The 18,087-nt window shown below is 40.3% G+C and overlaps 1 protein-coding gene across 39 annotated transcripts in view; it reads right to left on the reverse strand.

The window, feature by feature from the left end:
- Positions 1 to 1,042: 1,042 nt before the first annotated feature.
- sox5 (SRY-box transcription factor 5) overlaps positions 1,043 to 18,087 on the reverse strand; it is a 234,835-nt gene continuing 217,790 nt past the window's right edge. For 11 of the 39 annotated variants that reach the window (XM_073946570.1, XM_073946573.1, XM_073946572.1 and 8 more), the window contains 6 exons: positions 15,059 to 15,146; positions 11,195 to 11,367; positions 8,367 to 8,469; positions 7,680 to 7,853; positions 6,225 to 6,441; positions 1,043 to 5,027 (listed from right to left, as the gene is read on the reverse strand). In XM_073946570.1, coding sequence (XP_073802671.1) covers positions 4,742 to 5,027; positions 6,225 to 6,441; positions 7,680 to 7,853; positions 8,367 to 8,469; positions 11,195 to 11,367; positions 15,059 to 15,146 — 1,041 coding nt within the window. In that variant the 3' untranslated portion in view covers positions 1,043 to 4,741. 39 annotated transcript variants of the gene reach the window in all.

Below are 18,087 nucleotides of genomic sequence, written 5' to 3' on the forward strand. Positions count from 1 at the left end.
TAATTTGCTATAAAGTGAACAGAAACTCGATTTTAGTGTGCAACTTCTTTGTGTAAACATCAAATTACATTTACATAACTGATTGACCATGCATTGAAACCATATTACATGCAATAAGATGATTACATTAGTGTTTCAAATAAGTTTTGTGACAAGTGGGTTAGAGAATTTTCCATCATCATTCATTAAAAACGCATACTTCTGTAAAATAAAAAATATTTGTTTTGTGTTTAATATTAAGTTTAAGTATGAATATTTAAAATGATGTCTAGTATTTTAATGCTGCATAGCCTTCATTGACATGGACATTATTCTTAATGATTATAAATGTATAAATAAATAAGATTTTGTTTGTGGAATAATGAATAGTTATTCATTATACCACTAAATTATTATTTATATGGGTGTCTTCTTTAAATTGTTGTAATATTGTATGATCATCTTAGCTTTTTTGCAGAAATAATAAACGTCACGCAATGTATAATCTTTTGCCTCCAAATCCTACTGTTACACTCCTTTGAGGGCAGCTGAGGAGCTTCTTTATTTTGACTGAAGTCTAATCCAGACAGAAAAGTGGTATTTTTATTACTTTCGGTTCTGTCATTGAATGATAATACTGGGCAATCCTTTTGATTTGTTTCACAAATATTATTTCTAATTGAAACTAGTGATTTAGAAAGTCTGGTTTAAAAATGTTTACATCTTTGACCACCTACTTGAGGGGGAGCGATCAAGGCAGACCTTTAAGATTTGTTAATACAGCGCAATTCATGAACTCTCTTCTACAAATATTTGTATAACCTCAGCAGTTGTCCTACTGTCCAGAGTGCAGTACATCACTCCAGGCACACACAATGACGTTCGGCAAAGGGAATTCCTTTCGCTTGGCCTAAATATGCTGGCACGTAACAGTAGACAGATAGTATTTAGTGTAAAGTGTGGTGATTTTTGGCAGTTCTGGACCGTCATTTAGCAGCTCTAGAGTTTAATTATGGAGTTGGTGAGTTGCAGTAGGGCAGAAAAAGGAGCCACAGACACACAGTAGAGATACAGAACACGTTGCTGTTTTTATTTGAGCCTTGACTGGCAGTAATACTGAAAAACGTCAACTTAGAACAGATGGTGGTAACCCACGGCTTGCTTTTTTTTTTTCTTCTTTTTTCCATAAGAGTACAGTGACTCTTACTTTTATTGTGGCATGAATAACATCAATAAAAGAGAGAAAGAAATATACAACTTATATTACACTGTGTTATGAACAAAATATAAATCTATAACTCTATGCTATATTTACATAATTATCTTTCTCAGTTTTCAAGTTGAGATGGTAAGATAAGTTTCTAAGTACTTTTTGTTTGTTGTCATTTACCTTGTTTTGAGCTCCACACATGACTTTGATTGTCTTTTCAATTATTGTTCGTAATACAGGCCATCATCAAAATAAGGGGTGTTCATTTAGACCATGAGGTTCCCGTGCAGACAGGCCGTGAGCTTGTACGTTAAACCAGCATGAGTGTGCCTGTCAAATGATATGATTGTGGGATTTATGAAACATGGTCACACTAGATGGCGGCTTTTCAATGATTGTGACTTTCGTTGTCTGAAAAAGGTGTGATTGTAATGTCACTATCATGAGCTTGATTGACAGAGGGAGACATCGTGTGGAGCTAAAACAATTCTGGAGATAAAACATCTAATATGGGTGTTCAGTGGAGCGTCACTGGAATCAGACAATCTGATCAGCAATTCTGGAAGGAGTAGTTCACCTGCCACCAAGCCGTGCAAAACAAGCTCAACTTTTTTCTTCTGTGAAAACCAAAGTTGCTTACTCTCCTGCAATGAAAAGCTAAATTTAAAGTCAATTATGACCGTCACAAAGCAATCATATAGATTTATTGGACTATATGTAGCACAGTTGAATGCAGCACATTTTAATGATGCTTTTCTTTCTTTTTAGAGCTTCAACGTCTCTTCAACTGGTTCGTTCTGCAGAAGAAAGTAAGTGATACATGTTTTGTCATTTTTGGGGGGTGAACGATCCTCGATTTGTACTATAATTCAACACAACAGGTAAACAAAAGCATTTGTCCAAGCCAATGATGTTCCAATGAAATGTAAGAGAGAGGATGACAAATATCAGTAAACAAGATCAACGCTCTTTCTGTTCAATAGCAGTTGGGGTATAATATAGCTGTTTTCTTTATCAAAAGAAAAAGAGAATTAACAGATAGGAAACTTCACATTATACATAAACCATTACAAATAAAAATATCAGGTTCTTCTTATGTTTGTCTCCGAGTGTCCAGAGTCCTAGTGCTTTAAGAAATGTGTTTGGAGTTCATGAACGATGCACGGAGGAGAAAAAGAAAATGAAAAAAGAGAAATGTCTCTTTTCCTTCATATCAGCAGTTCACCGTGACCACTTTTCAGAAATATACCAGCGTCAGAACAGGATAAAAAAACAAAAAACAAACAAAAAAACAGTAACAAAAACAAAACGAAACATAATAATTAGATCTAAATACCTACCCAGCTAAATATAATGCTTTATCAAGCGCAGTTTCCATACGATCATAAAAAAATCCAACTGGAGGAAAATAATAAATTATACTGTACATAACTTACTAAACTCAGGAAATGCTGCCTATTTTTATAATTATTGTTAATAATATTATTACACTAGAGGCAGTTTTAATGATAAAAATAAAATACAGTATTTGCAAATACAAACTAAAACATTGACATGCAAAGTCTGAAACAGCTCCTCTCAACCTCAACAGCAGAGTGACGTTGACATGGAGGCAAAACACAGATACAAACAGAGACGAGACGGCCTCATTGAAACCAATGAACTAGACAGAGACGAGCGTCGGTCATCAATTTGCTAGCGCTGCTGGCATCAGAGTACCTGGAACTTTTTCTTCCAAAACAATCTCAAGTAGGCCAAAAAAAAAGTATAGAGTTTGATATGTGCTGTGAGTGGACGGATTTTGGGTGGACGTAAAGGGAGAACACGGAGATATTAATGGCAGGAGTCTGGCCGCTGTTCACCTAACAGCTTGTGTGTCTCTCTCATCCAGCTGCCCGCTTATGCCCACACCAGGCCAGAGACAGGCTGGCAGAGTAGTTACAGTTAGGGCAGCCGTCAATCAAACGCCATCGCCGTGCCAACAGCCGCCACACAGGTGCAGTAAGATGGAGTGGGTCAGTCAGAGCCACACAGAGAGCGATGACTGATGGCACGACTCACAGACTCCTCTGCACTGATCAACCAAGTGATAGATAGGAAATAAAGAGAGGAGAGAGACGGAACACAAACCCCTGCGGAGGACGAGAGAGATGTGTGATATATTAAGGGGCGCTGATTGAAACGCACACTCGTGCTTGTCTTGTACAGAGATCCCTGCTTTCTCTCAGAGCTGTGCTTTGAACACTGGGGCTTGTGGGAACTCTATTCTCCGCCTTCAATACTCCATTCAAACACAGACTCTTCTCTAGAGAGCTTTTCTCTGCGAGTCTCCTCTTTTGCTTTCGGGTTGAGGTGCACCCTGTGATGACAAAAACAAGTTGTTCAGGGAGACAAAGAGAAAGACGGAAGAAAATGAAAGAAAAAATGAGGAAAAACAAAACAAAAACATAAAGAAAAATAAGGAAATGCAGTGTTCTTTTTTGGGTTTCTTCTGCATGAATCGTACGCATTGAATATTATTATTTTTTTTTGTAAATGTTCACATGACCAGCACATCAACGGTCCATATGTAATAAAAATTAACTTAAAACCTAGCAAAAGCCGCGTTCATCCAAACACACACACACACACACACAAACATAAAGAAATGTGCACGCATACAATAATTCTGCTCGAGGCTTCACTCTCCACCATAACCATCGCCATGTCAGCTGTTCACCAAACACAAGGTTTGTGCTATCTCATAAAGTTTGTCTCCACACCTGAGAGAGACGTCAACATCCAAAGTTTCCCCAGAAGAGGAAGAGAAAGGAACAGTAAAAGTGTGTCAAGAGGAAAAGATGTGAGGACGGAGGGATTGTCTGTCATCCAGCGGTGTCCGAACTCCTGAGTGAAGGGACGCGAATTCTCCCTTCCATCCAAAAGAAAAGAAATCTTTGAGTGAGAGGACATGGGCGTGAGGATGATAGAAAGATTTAGCTAATAGCAAGCCAAAGAGAAAAAAAAAGCAAAATGTTTGTCGTTTTACTCTTGTCAGGTGCTTTACGGTGAAGAGGAAAATAAACGTCTTTTTTTCTCTATTAAAACTGTAGCACAAAAACAACAAAATCACATTCACAAGCCACTTGTTGGCACTGTGTACCTGAGTGAGAATATTATAGAACCAAGAAAAAAAAGCTGTTTAAAAGTGTCTCTTTAGAAACAAACAGGTCCACCGTTTTAAAGTGTCTATGACGGGTCGACTGACAGGTCCTTAGAAATAAATGTCTCAATAACAAACTGGTCATTTCTCCTATGTTGTCGTAGCTTACTCGTGATACAATATGAACTTGCCGCGGCACGTTCGCTCAGCGAGAGTCAAGGCAAGTGTTACACTTCCTTCACAAGACCCTCCTGTTCATGTAACAGTCACATTGATTGACAGATCCTGTGCTTTGCCGTTGATATCAGGCTTGGCTCGGGAGGGGTCCTGATTGGACGGTGTCTGGGGTGGAATTAAGTTTGTTTACGTGAGATGCCAGGTGACTGGTGAGTTGGTTGTGATTTGCAGGTTTACTGAGTGATGTGATTCTCGCTGTCGCTGCCATAGTCTCCATCATCGTCCTCGTAGTCAAAGTCATCATAGGCATCACCGTTGCCATCGTCCATTCTCAGCTCCTCCTTCACACGAGGCTCCACCTCTTTGAAATAAGAGGCTTGGCTGGTGGGTGGGACTGGTTCGGGGCTACTTGACATGCTTGAGTGCTCAGAGGGCATCTGTGGAGAGGGCATTCCCGCCATAGAGAGAGCACCCGGGTACACAACGCCTGCTGAAGACAAAGGCAATTGGGCCTGCTGTCTGTAGAGCAACAAAACACAATCTGTTAGCAGGGCCTGGGTAAAAAACATTTTTTCAGATGGTTGTTTGCAACAAGCAATGAACATGGCTTTCTTGTCAATTTGATTTATACATGTTGAACTGTTAGAAATGTTAGCAATACTCAAGATAAACAATTATTAATAATGTGTTCTTGTATGGGGATTTATTCTCCACGATGAATGTTTAGCGTTCTCCTGCCTCCACTGCCTAGACTGCAGCTCTGCACCAGAAGTTTGGCCAGAGGAGAAATGGTCGTGCCCCACTGAGCCTGGTTTCTCTCGAGGTTTTTTCCTTCGCTTTTGTCAATTGGTAAAGTTTGTTCCTCGCCACTGGCTTGCTTGTTTGGGATTTGTGGAGCTGCACATCGATGGATTTGCTCTTTAGTGATTTGACTTTCAGCAGTGAAAATTAAACCACTCTGAACTGAACTAAACTGAACTTCAACTCTGGAAACTGGACTGAAGCAGTTTTCATTTACTAGAACTTCTAGGCTAAGCTGCTTTGACATTTATTATTGAGAGAAACTGGATATTTAAATGTTTTTTGTAACCTAAGGAATTGATTTGATGGTAAAAAGAAAGGCTGTATAATTAGAGGGTTCGATGATGTCTGTCTAAACGACAGTTACATAAGCGAATTTTATGCATCTATTTCGTGCACTTTCTTGTAGTGGAGGGCCCATGGATGAGTCTATGTATGTGTTTTTTTTTTTTTTACCCTTTTTGCTCTAATATTCTCAGATACGCTCACACAGTTAACATACAAATGTGAAAGGAGACAACAGAAAAGATAGAGCAGCTCAATTGTGCTCTGACAATTTCAAACAGCAAAGTTTAAATAACGTATGTCTAGCACACTTCAATAATACATCCTTTAATATTTAAGAATAAGGTCAGTAGGGAAAAAGTAGATAATTTGTGGCTGCTTGAATTCATTTGACCATTGGAAGTGGTCAAAATAGACGAGATGAAAACATTTCAGATCCCTTTTACACCTGTATTTGATTTTGTCTACTTGTAATCAATTCAGCAAAATTTCATCTTAACACCAGGTGCTAACAAGGCCCTAGATGGAGCTAATGATCCCTTTGGATTACTGTGCCTCATTCCCAATTGGGCCAGAAATGAGAATAATAGAATTGAACAGAATAGATGTAATTTGATCAATGAAGCTTACCCCACAGTGAAGTACTGCCGCATTTCTTGTCTGCGATTGCGCATGATTGCCTTATATTCACCAATGCGCAACTTCTTTCCATCCACCAGACAGGTGCGTTTGGGCCGTGGTTTGTATTTGTAGTCTGGGTATTTCTCTAGGTGCTGCTTACTAAGACGGGCCTGTTCTTCATAGTATGGCTGCTTTTCCAAGTTGGTCATCGACTTCCAACGAGAACCTGCATGAACACCAGGCAGTTAGAGAACAAGCACTCACCTCATGCTCACACACAATGGGACACCGCTACAGCTAGAAACATTTAGAGGGACATCTTTTGGTTGTCGTCTCCCAATGGAAATGCTCCCTAAATCAGTGGCAGTAGTCAGGTGAGCTCAAAGCCAGTCTAATTATACTGGGCGTCTTTTAGACAGGTTGGTCAACTTAATCATTCCCACTGACATTTGTTTTTTTTTTAAATATGTAATTGTGCACACTGCTGATATACTCACACTTGCTCAGTGCCTTTTTTAACTGCCTATCGTTAGCTTCAGACCTGGCACTTTGCACTAAGAGAGCGTTTTTGTTTGGTCTAATGAGTACCTTTGAGTGGAGCTGATGTCAAACAGAGTAGAACAGAGTGTGCTCTCTGCCCTCCAAAACACACTCGCACACACGCCGGTGATGTGCGACATTATTCCAGGTGACAGCAGGTTAAGTGGGCCACTAACACACTCCATCTAATTATCAGAGCTCAACAGGCATAACTGTGGGCCTGTGTCTCTTATTTTTCATTATCAGAGGCTTGCGAACACATACACATGCTTATACACAAGTACACACTGTCCCAAAAACAACAAATGTGCATTTTAGGGTGTGTGTATATGAGCCTGTGTTGAATTTACACAGTCCTACTGTATGTTTAATAGGAAAAAGCTGTCACCACTGGCCCTGACATGCACCCAGCGCTGGAAAGGGGAAACTCCTTCTGTTAACAATTGAGAGAGCGGGGCCTTATTAAAACCAGATTTTCCGCCGTTATAAAACGCTTAGGAGCTCTTTAAAATGTCAAACACAATCCCAGAGGTCTGGAGAAAATGTCAGACAGACTGGAGAGCTGGTTTAATGCATAATGAATTATATCATCATTGTTGGAGTCGGCCCTCTAGAGCGATTCATTAGGCGGTGGTTACACAATGCAGTGCGGGAGAGGGTTGTGTGTGTGCACTGAGGATGAAGAACAGAGGGGATTCTCTGTGCCTGGCTGGATAGCTCTTCCCAAAGGAGCCAGTCTTCAAGCCACACCCACTTTTATGTACTCACAAATCAGGGAATGACTGTGTGTGGTGAATCAAAGTTGGATAGGAAATAAATCTATCAAATAGCTCCAAAATGTACAAATAGAAATAAGAGACAGAGCGAATAAACCTGTAGTGGTTAGATAAGGAGCTGAAGAGATTTACTAGCCCTGATTCTCACCGAGGATCTTGCTGATATTTGAGTTATGCATGTCAGGGAAGGCCTGAAGGATTTTTCTCCTCTCGTCTTTAGCCCAGACCATAAAGGCATTCATGGGTCGCTTGATGTGTGGTTCACTGCTGCCACGCCCTCGAGCCTCTCGGAAGATCCGCGAGTCCGACACACTTGGGCTTCCTGGAGAGCAAATGCCAAGAGTTACTGTTTGTGCGAAGACAAATGTGATTGTACATACACTAAACATAAAATAAATGTAGGGCTCAGCTTCATTTATCCATTAAGATCAACTTGGATCATGAAAATAGGCACTTAATAATAAATAGAGCAAGATTCAAAGTCGATTTCCAGTTTAAATGCATATCTCAAATACAGGTCAGGTGAGCTTGTAGTAATTGTGAGAATGTAAGTGACTAGGTTTGGCGGTTGAACATTGTGCTAACAACTCACCTCATAAAAACTGGTGCGGCTAAATATCAACTTCGATATAAAGGGTCATGGGGGAAAGTGACTAGGCTTGTTTGGGTTAAAAGGATTGGAGAAGTCTATTTTGGACATTTATTTTATGCATAGATTAGCTGTTTCAATAAGACTTGAATTTTAATGTTAACTTTACACTGAACTTTTTTATTACTACTTAACATCCATTGAGAGTGTAATTTATGATGTGTGGCAAAAAAAAAAAAAACTCACCATCTGAATCGCCACTGATGCCAAAGTCCATCATTGCATGGGTGAACTTACTCTCTTCAGACTGTTTTAACTGCTGGCTCAGGCTCTCGAGAGCAGCTTTTTCCTGTGCAAACACAACATACAACCAACCCAGTTAGATTCATAATCGACAAACCAAAAAGACTCATTTGCATAAACACCAATGAACTGATGAATCAAGCGCAGGGAAAAAGACTCAGAAGAAATGAAAATGAATGAAAATGTGAGCTAATGTTTATCCATCAAATACAAGTAGCCTAGATGCCACCTGCAATCTATTTACACTTATTCTTTCCCTCTCTTGTTCACTCGATCTCTGTCTCTCTCGCTTAGCCCTAAGGTCAGTGCATTAGAGAGAGTGAGCACTCTAGAGATGAGAGCGGGGCTGGACCGCACAGCCTCCTGGGTATTTATTACACCCAATAAAAAGAGATTTACTATGCATTTACATGGCTAATGTAGCTGGGATGCATATTTCAACACAGCACCCCCTGCTCTCTCTAAACATGCACACCCCCCTTTACCCCCCCGGAGCTGCATCTGGGGCTTAATTAGTCAATTAGACTCCATCCTGAATCCACGCTACGTTTAAAACACACTCGCATACAGAGTCCTCACCATTAGAGAGTGACCCGTGCCTTCTGCGACTCTGTAATGAAATGCATTACACCATTTCGCAGCCATCAAGATTTAATTGTTCAGACTGAGTTAGTGAGTGGGGTTTAAATGAATGTGTAATGGAGAGAGAATCTCTCCCCGGAGAGATAAGGATAGAGAGAGAGAGAAATGATCAGGTTTGATAATGTGACAACACAAACTTAGGCTTAATTCCTAAGGTATGTAATATTGGTTATATTTATCCAAGAGTACTCCTGTTTATCTCTACAGAAAGTATGTTTACAACATTTAAGAGCTTTGAAAAAAACTGTTCTGGGTAAGAACTACTATATAATATTGCATACATATATTGCATGCATAAATATTCTTCATAATACATAGCTAATTTTGAATGGCTCTTAAACAGAGATGCATAAGCTGTTTCAGTCACAACATGTACCAACAAAGGTTAACTGGGTCTTTCTAACCAGCTAAACCTTGTTTGGAATGCCATTAAAACTTCTTCATCTCATAGACGATTGACCTGGCTCGTCTCCCGCAATCCATTTAGCTTAGTGTGACACAAAAGGGCTTTGGGAACAAGGCACGGTTTGACCGCACCATGTGTTCCTAGTTCAAAAAGCACACCATACACTCTTCAGAGAGTCTTGGTTAATATAGAGAGGGACAGTAACTGTCTAAAATCAGGAGATAATGTACTGAAGAAGAAAACAAACATCAGATGGGCTGGTTGATGTGCAGGAGGCAAGTCACGTGACAAATAAATTGGGAAAATTATTTTGATTTAAGGGATTTAGCCCCTGTCTATTAGATTTGCAGCAGTCTGTATATTTCTGTACACCTGTAAGCTGGTAAAATCGTTTCAAAAATCAAAGTTTGAGAAAATGGACAAAATATTGACTTTAAACTGCACTGATCCTGCATTACATCTTTCTTCCAGTCAGATGCTGTATAGAATGAATATGCCCCATCTTGACCAATGTGTAGCAGACCATACATCATTGCCATAATAAAACTAATGCCTGATGGGTATTTTTAAATAGTTTAAATATAAAGTTATATATTAACATCACTATTTGTTTCTACCTGAAATATATCAAGTATTTGTTGACTTTCTGTGTGACACATCATCGTTAACACACTGACTCTTCACATGCGTGCTTCCCTTAAACTGACCACAACCTGTTTGCCATTTTTACTGCTTTAGAAAGTGTGGCCTTAATCAAAAATAACCCTCTGTACTCTAAACATGTAAAAGTGCAGCACAGCGGGCAGTTGTGTGTGTGTGAAAGGATGTGAAACTGTTGTCAGGGTAAAGTGCAGCTGATCTGTGGTAAATCATAATAAGGATAGAGTGCTTGGAGATGTGGATTATTCCTAATGCACCTTCATTAACCTAGCAGCAATCAGCACAGTCACTAAGCCTGGCCAAGAGAACAGAAAAAAAAACCATCAATGTTTGAATGTGTGACATACATAAACATACTTTTGTGAAGCATTTACCTACTGTGTATTTGGCAATGCTGATGTGAATTTACACACAAAGGTTTATGAAATAAGCTAAATTTCTCTGGTGGTGGAGAACACTAGAAACTATGGACACCTGTGTATATACAATCTTCTTGCTTTTCTAATGTGGAGAATAATGCCATTAGAAGCAGACGAGGCAATAGAGGCTGTAATTTAATGCTTGTTTACTGACATACTCTGCTTTTCTAAAACATGTGTATGCATATTCCTCAGAAAGCAAGTGTTTTATTATTTGTGGTCAAAGGCATTTCTTGTGGACCAGCTGACTTCAGTATGTTTAGCAAACAAGCCCAATTTCGCCACACGGCCGAGGATTCACTCCAGTCGCTTCACATTAACATCAGCTACGCCATTAAAATTAGCGTTTCGTTCACTGCACCCTGCCTGCCCTGAGCCTGCCTCTTAGACATGACCATCGTGTACAACAATAGAGCTTTCAGATCTTAGTCACCTCCATTCCTCCACTTTACAAGAAGAGCTTTGGGAAATCACTTTGTTGAGAGACTAATGCATTCTGTTGTAATTAACAGGTCTGTTTGTCGACTGTTTTAATTTTCATTTGCTATATTTTTTGGTGATAAGCAAGTTAGTATCTGCTGATTACTTTCATTCACTTAAAACAGAGAGTGAATCTGTTAATGCAAGATCACCATGAATCGAACCTTCTCTGAGCGTCCGTTGTTGAGGCTCAAGCTGTTGACTGCTGCTACTTTGGCGTCCAGAACCTGCTCCTCTCTCTTTAGCTGTTCTTTCATCTTTCGGGCCTCCTGGAAAGCTTTGGTCACGGCCTCATGGTCATTCAGGTAGCCGGCAGAGGTGATGGATGATAACAGGTCTGAAAGAATTGACATGTATGAATAAGACACAACTTTCAATAAGGAACAACATTTGACTAGACAACAAGCAGGAAAATATGAAAGTTTTTAGATCTCAAGCAGTCCTTTACAAATAGTTCCTTCATCTATCAGTAATGCCTTTAGCGCACTTCAAAAACAAAAAATACATTTTTGATATCAGTTTTGGGACTTAAGGCTGATTTATACTTCTGCCTCAAGCGCACTCGTATGCTACGGCGCTGCCTACGCGTGAACGCATAGCCCTCGCCAGGGCCGTCAGCGTCGCTGATGCGCACCTCTCAAAAAATGTAACTACACGTCGCAACAGTGTTTTAGAGTAAAAACGATTTGGTCCACACTGGCATTTCACCTAGCGTCTCTGAACAACTCTCTGTCCATACTAGCCTGCGAAAAACGCATATCACGTGACCACACACACTCTGGCATGCACTGCAGCGATAAGAGCTGTGCATGTCAGACTGTTCATCAAGGATCTGCCGTTGGATCTGATCTCACTATAGTGATATGTAATTCATCTTGTTGTCTCTATCTAACGACATATTCGCCGACTTTGGTCTGTTGAATCTACTACTTTTTCTCAGGTAACGTGTTTGGTGCAAACATAAGTTAATATATTAATGTAACCACGTACACTGAATCTGCACATTTGATTGATTGATTGTTTGCATTTATTTTCTATAATATATAAATTTATTGTATGTTTTATTTTTATAATGGATATTATTGATTATTAAAACTGATATGCAGCAAAAGAGAGGGTAGGCTGTTTCGTATTTTTTGATGAAAATGAAAGGAGGCAGTTATGTTAAAGGCTTCGTTTTGTTATAAATGTGGATATGAAGATGACGCTCATATAAATATGTAGCTACACAACTCCTCAACATTTAGCCGTCTGCTAAGTTGTCAATACCAAAATGAAAATAGGCAGTTCATCATATCCTGTCTTCATTTTATTGTTAAGAAAGTGAAGCAGTCTAGCCAGGGGGATGTGAATGAGGTTATACAGTACACTCTTCCCTTTGAAGATTTACCCGACATATTCTTGGGAGTCTGTTTTCCATATCAAACTTGCGAAGTCTGAACTTACAAGGAGAGGATGCAAGACTGAACTGTGTGTAGGCTACTTAATATTGAGGAAAAAGCCCCAATCAATGTCTGCAGCCACGCCTCCATTTTTATAGATGTCTCCATTTTCCCCATCCACGCTGGCACGGAGCAGCAGGGTTTTAAAACCAAAACGACCTCTTCAGCATTTCCGAAACACTGCGTTTTCGGTGCTTGAAAACTCTGACGTAGTGTGGACTGATGGTGATGGCGTAACCGTAGCAAAACTTATGTGTTTTCAAACTAAAATGTATTAGTGTAAACATCGCCTTAAAGTGCGGCCAGCTAACAATATAACCCTGATGGCAATCTGGACATTACAGATCAGCATGTAGTGTGCTGTAAGGTCACTTAGCAGTTGTGTTAACTTTATCATTCACACAGTTACCATTTGACTTTCACCTCTTTCACTCATTACCTATATGGCACAACCAAGTCTTTTAGGATTCAATCAAAGTGAAGAGATATAAAAATATATATTGAATTTCAGGCACTATGGTCCCAGAAAATATCTCCAGCACCCTGGAGCTGACATACACACTTGTCAAAATACATTTTGTGATTGCTTTTTCTAAGAAGCAGTCTGCTTTAATAAGGTGTCAGACCTTTGGGACTTTAAGCAATGTTTTAAGCTTTAGACTTAAATCATTGCTTTTGTAGGCAGCTACAGAGTTTTGGTAAAGAGCAAGAAATGTTAAAATCCAGTTGAAAACAGATGCTGAAGCCTGATGCAAATCTCACAAATCTTCATTTTTTACATTCAGGGAAGTGGTAAAAAGTGCCATTTGTCTCTTATATCCCACATACATAAATACAGCCTCCCTCTCTCTAAAATTCAGTGTGCTTTTATTTAGACCAAAGCTCATGGAAATCTTAAAAGTAGGGGAAAAAGTGGAGATTAGTTATAATAAAGCCATAAGCAGCCTAATTTGGCCCATTCCGCAACATCTGCCTCCGAGCATATCAAAGATGTTTCCAACCATCTTTTCATGGCTATTATTTGCATTATTCTCAGCAGCTTAACCGCCCAAACCGTTAGCCGCATCTGTTGGGTAGTGTGTGTGTGTGTGTGTGTGTGTGTGTTTGTGTGTGTGTGGTGGAGCATTATCTCGCCAGGATAGATCTAACAAAGACCTGTGCTAGATTATGAGTCTTTATCTGGCCTAATCCGGTCACTAATGCTGGATAGGATGGATTAAATGCTTTCATTTGAAATAACGGAGGAGGGAACTCTTAAAAGTCATATCTCGGGAATCTGTTAAAGTGGCGATGGGTCACAGGGTGATATGGAGCCAGCACATTTCCTGACAGTCAATTTAATAAGAGGTCAAATAATGCCTGTGGTGTTAATTGAGAGCACTGACCTCAATAAAAATATGGTTATCTTCTTACATACAAAATCATTTCTTTAAAGAAGAGTTATAGATCAGATCAATAACCCAAAATATAAACAGTCCATCACACTTTACATTACAGTGACCCGGTGAGTGAAACTTTCTTTGTGGCTTCTAGGGCGAAAAAAAGGCAAGAGTGGCCTAGAGGACACAGCCCTTGACAGCCACTGTTGTGATTCTGTGGTGACAGTGACACAAAAAGATAGAGACGCATGTGGTCGTGTGTACCGGATATTCTCAGGACAGATGTCACTTAACAAGGTCAAACAGATGAGCGAGGTGGAGAACATGGATGATAGAAAGATAAAAAAATTGCACAAAAAGGTGTACAAAAAGATCCATCAAGTTTGAATAAAAAAGCCAGGTAACACGTGCATACAGCTACTGTACAAACAGCATGTTAAGTGGAGCTGTACTCTAGTCTTTGATATCACAATGCTTGCTGACCCTCTAAAGATGTACACCAGATGGAATAATCATTGGACATATGGCACTCTAAAACTTAATGATCTAAAAGAAGCATCCGCCGCAATGTGTTCTAAAGGATTCCAGTGAAAACTTCCTAATCCATTTTTCAGAACAAAAAACATCTGGGTGGCAAATCCACTAATCTGCTATTAAATCCCAGGATTTGTTGAAAAACACTGCGATTACAGGGAAGAAGTCTGAAATGGCTAACTGTTGTGAGAAGAGGAGGCATGGGGAGGGGAGAATATTGCTTTATTGTGTTATTAATGTATGTTGTTTGTGCTGTGGGTGGTAACAGAGTTGTATAAGAGGCTTGTCTAATCTCAGCGCCTGTCAGGAAGGCTTGTGTTGCTCTATTCAGCACCTCTAAACAACAGAAATAAACGCTGCTAAACCTTCCCGTTCGCTGTCTCGCTCTCTTTCGCTTTCAAACACAGCTGCTTAACAAGCTCTCCCCCACCATTTAGACTAATAAATGTTTGACAATGTGCCCTTTAGGCAAAATTAAATTCTACAAACCTAAAAATGTAACATCAATTACCGTCTCATACGAGAGTCTGTGCCAGCAGAAAAAAAACATATCCAGGGAGTAGGAAATGCTCTTGAGAGATATGTTTAGGGCAATATGTAATAACATAAAGCAGGTTATGCTGCGATTTGTTTGTGTTTATTAAATTGCAATGCACTGTGGAGGTGTGGGTACCTATTGAGCTGAGCCTGGATGGCGGTCCTCCGATGCTGGAGGGTGCGCTGTGCTTCAGGGACCCGGGGCCCAGCTTCAGGGCAGGGACCTGTGGGGAAGCGGGGGAGGTGGGTGACTTGCTCTCGGATGCCTTAGGCTTGGACGACAGATTCAAGGGCTGAGCGCCCTCGTCCTGCAAAACAGCAACACGTTTGGCCCGGTGTGATTTTTCTCCTCAGAGACTTGGGACCCAATCAAAACTCCCAGCAGGGGTCAAATCAGCTGACCGCATAGCGAAATATGATGTTTCAGAAAATGTGGCCAGGTCACAAGAAAAGGAAATAATTTTGGTTGTGCAGGCCAGTTGAAAAACCTGCTGATATTGAATTGACGTTGCGCACTGCTATGGCATAATCAACATGCAGCACACCCATGCTCAATCAACAGGGACAAAGCGAGCATACTATGTAAAGAAACATGCTTATGTGAGAAGATTCACACACATTTACCAAACATGTTGCGCATTGAGAAGAAAAAACATACAAGCACACACAAACACAAAATGCCCAAGCAATAATATATATATATATATATAATATATAAAGCACAAATGATAATTTGACGCACACATTACAGCCTCAGATATGTTCACAGATGTCAGTTGGCCTCAATTGGATAAAAATCAAATAACACTCTCACTTTTGCAGTTTATCAGTGGTGGATGGCTGTCAATACGGTACAAATGGCTACTACCCAGATATCATCCCCTGCTGACATTGTAATCACATCAAAGAAGGCACCATAAGGGCCAATTAGATCCCAGAACGGCAGATGCTGCACTGTGCACACCATCACAATGTTGCAATGAAGACTTAAACCTTCATTTAAGGTTTAATTGCTCTTAATTGCTCTCAAGATCTTTCTGTCTTCACTGTTGTTCTTACAGCTTCATATTTCTATACTTGGATCTCGTTAGAACCAAGTAAGCACCTCCAGAATCAAATGACACATCTGTCAATAAACCGTCTGGAAAAGTGAGTCGCAGGTCACTACTGAGCTTCCCATGGTGTAAGGGCCGGGACACACAACTAGGGCTTGGGATCGTGTCTTGACCAAAGAGCTGCACGTTAACACACCAAACGAATGAAAGCCGACTTAAACAAGAGCCACCTGCGCTAGATGACATGTCTTTTCATGCTACATGGGCCAGTAGTCTGCTTTTCTCATTCTGCAAAAGGAAACCAAACCTTCTGATGATCGCATGCAAAGCATAAACAAAGCAGCATTTAGTGCCATTATCACAGTAATTGTCACTCACGTTTGGTGTGGAACACACCAAACCAAGAAGCCTGACTGATGGACCTGCGAAGCCCAGAATCTGACAATCAGCTTGGTATGTCCTTTGTTGTGGCCCTAAGAGCTACTTGCTAAGATGCAGAGTGCTGCATGTGCACTATAACCCTTCTATCACAATCTTCTGAAACTAAAAACACATTTGCAGCAGCCATCGAGGACAACCACATAACACAGAGCTCTAGCCTCTGCTGTAACATTAGCAGACATTCACTCCTTTTCAAATGCTTTACACAGCAAGGCAGCATGCTAGGTTTTGGAGCAGAGCTTCTAAGGTCTGGAGAGCTTGATTAAGACCTTGCCTCAACACACATGCTGTGATGGGCCGTAACAGGATTGTCCTCATTAGCGCTGTTCTCAATGGAAGAAGAACCAGTGGGATGTGGACTCCATCATAAGGAAGGCACACAAAAGACCTTACTCAATGAGAACACTAAGACGCAATTGAGCAGAATACTGTATCATGACCCATATTGTGTTGGGTGTGTATCAGTGCTGCATTGAAGAGAAAAACTGAATATTTATGACAGATAATGCCTGCCTCCCGCCCTGATGGTGGATTGTTTTTCGAGAAGCAAATCCTTTGGTGGGATGTTAGCCAAAGAGAATGAAGCTGGTGAGAGGAGAACTAATGAAGACTGGCAAAGCCATGTGAGAGGAGGAAGGCTAGCTTTAAGATTTGTCATACATGTTACAGGAAGAGACAACTAAAAAACAAAAGGAATAAGCCTTAAGCTGATGTAAAATGATAAATGATAATATGATTAATTAAAATAAAATCAATAACTATTTGTAAATAATATTTCAATTCATGTGGAAGGAAAAATAATGTTGCTAGAGTATCTTTAAGGGGTCAATACCTAAAGATGTGATGGAACCTACTTTTAAAGCATGCAACAGTAAAGTAAGCTCAGACGTTAATGGCTAAATTGATAAAAGAACACTCGCTGTCAGCCAAGTAGTTTTGTGATTCAGTTTTGTGATCCAAGTTTCTTTTGCATTCAGTTAACACACACCTCTTTCACCTATCTGGTGATACAATCTACTTCAATTCACCGAGACCAACACATGGGCAGTGTCTTCAAGAGAAATCCTTAAGCCAACGGAGGCAGCACTGAACTTGAGTGAAGGAATGAGAGTGTGGATGTGTGAATCTGGGTAGGTCACAGAGTGAAAACTGTGATATAGGGACTGTGTGATGCACCTGAGTTGTGAGGCCTCCCCCAGGGTAAAGCACTTAAGCTCTGTACGCCTCAGTCCAACCAGCTGTCTGACACATGGCACACATCTCAAAATGAGAGGGAGAGTGGCAACTACCCCAGGGCAGCAACCCTGAAATATACATGCCCTGTCCTTCATGATGGCAAAAGCTTGCAAACGTAAAAAGAATAAGAAAGCTGTGATTGAGTTGAAATTTGAGGGTAAAAGGAAGATTTTGATTCTACTCTGAAATACTTTACAAGGAGCATAAATGTGACAGAAAGATATATTTAAAGAAAAGGTCATTTTCTCATGGCTCAGTGGCTGTAGAGGCCTAGCAGGTGCAAGCGGCACTGCCAATTATCTGTATTATCCCCATCCCTCTTCAATCTCCCCATGTATTTGGTCATGTGACAACAAAGAACCACATGTTTGGGGAAAATGGCCTTCATTAGCCTTTGACACAGTGAGCTACAGGGGGCAGACACAATCGATGG

The sequence above is a fragment of the Danio rerio genome, chromosome 4 (assembly GCF_049306965.1).
Source record: "Danio rerio strain Tuebingen ecotype United States chromosome 4, GRCz12tu, whole genome shotgun sequence".
Taxonomy (NCBI): domain Eukaryota; kingdom Metazoa; phylum Chordata; class Actinopteri; order Cypriniformes; family Danionidae; genus Danio; species Danio rerio.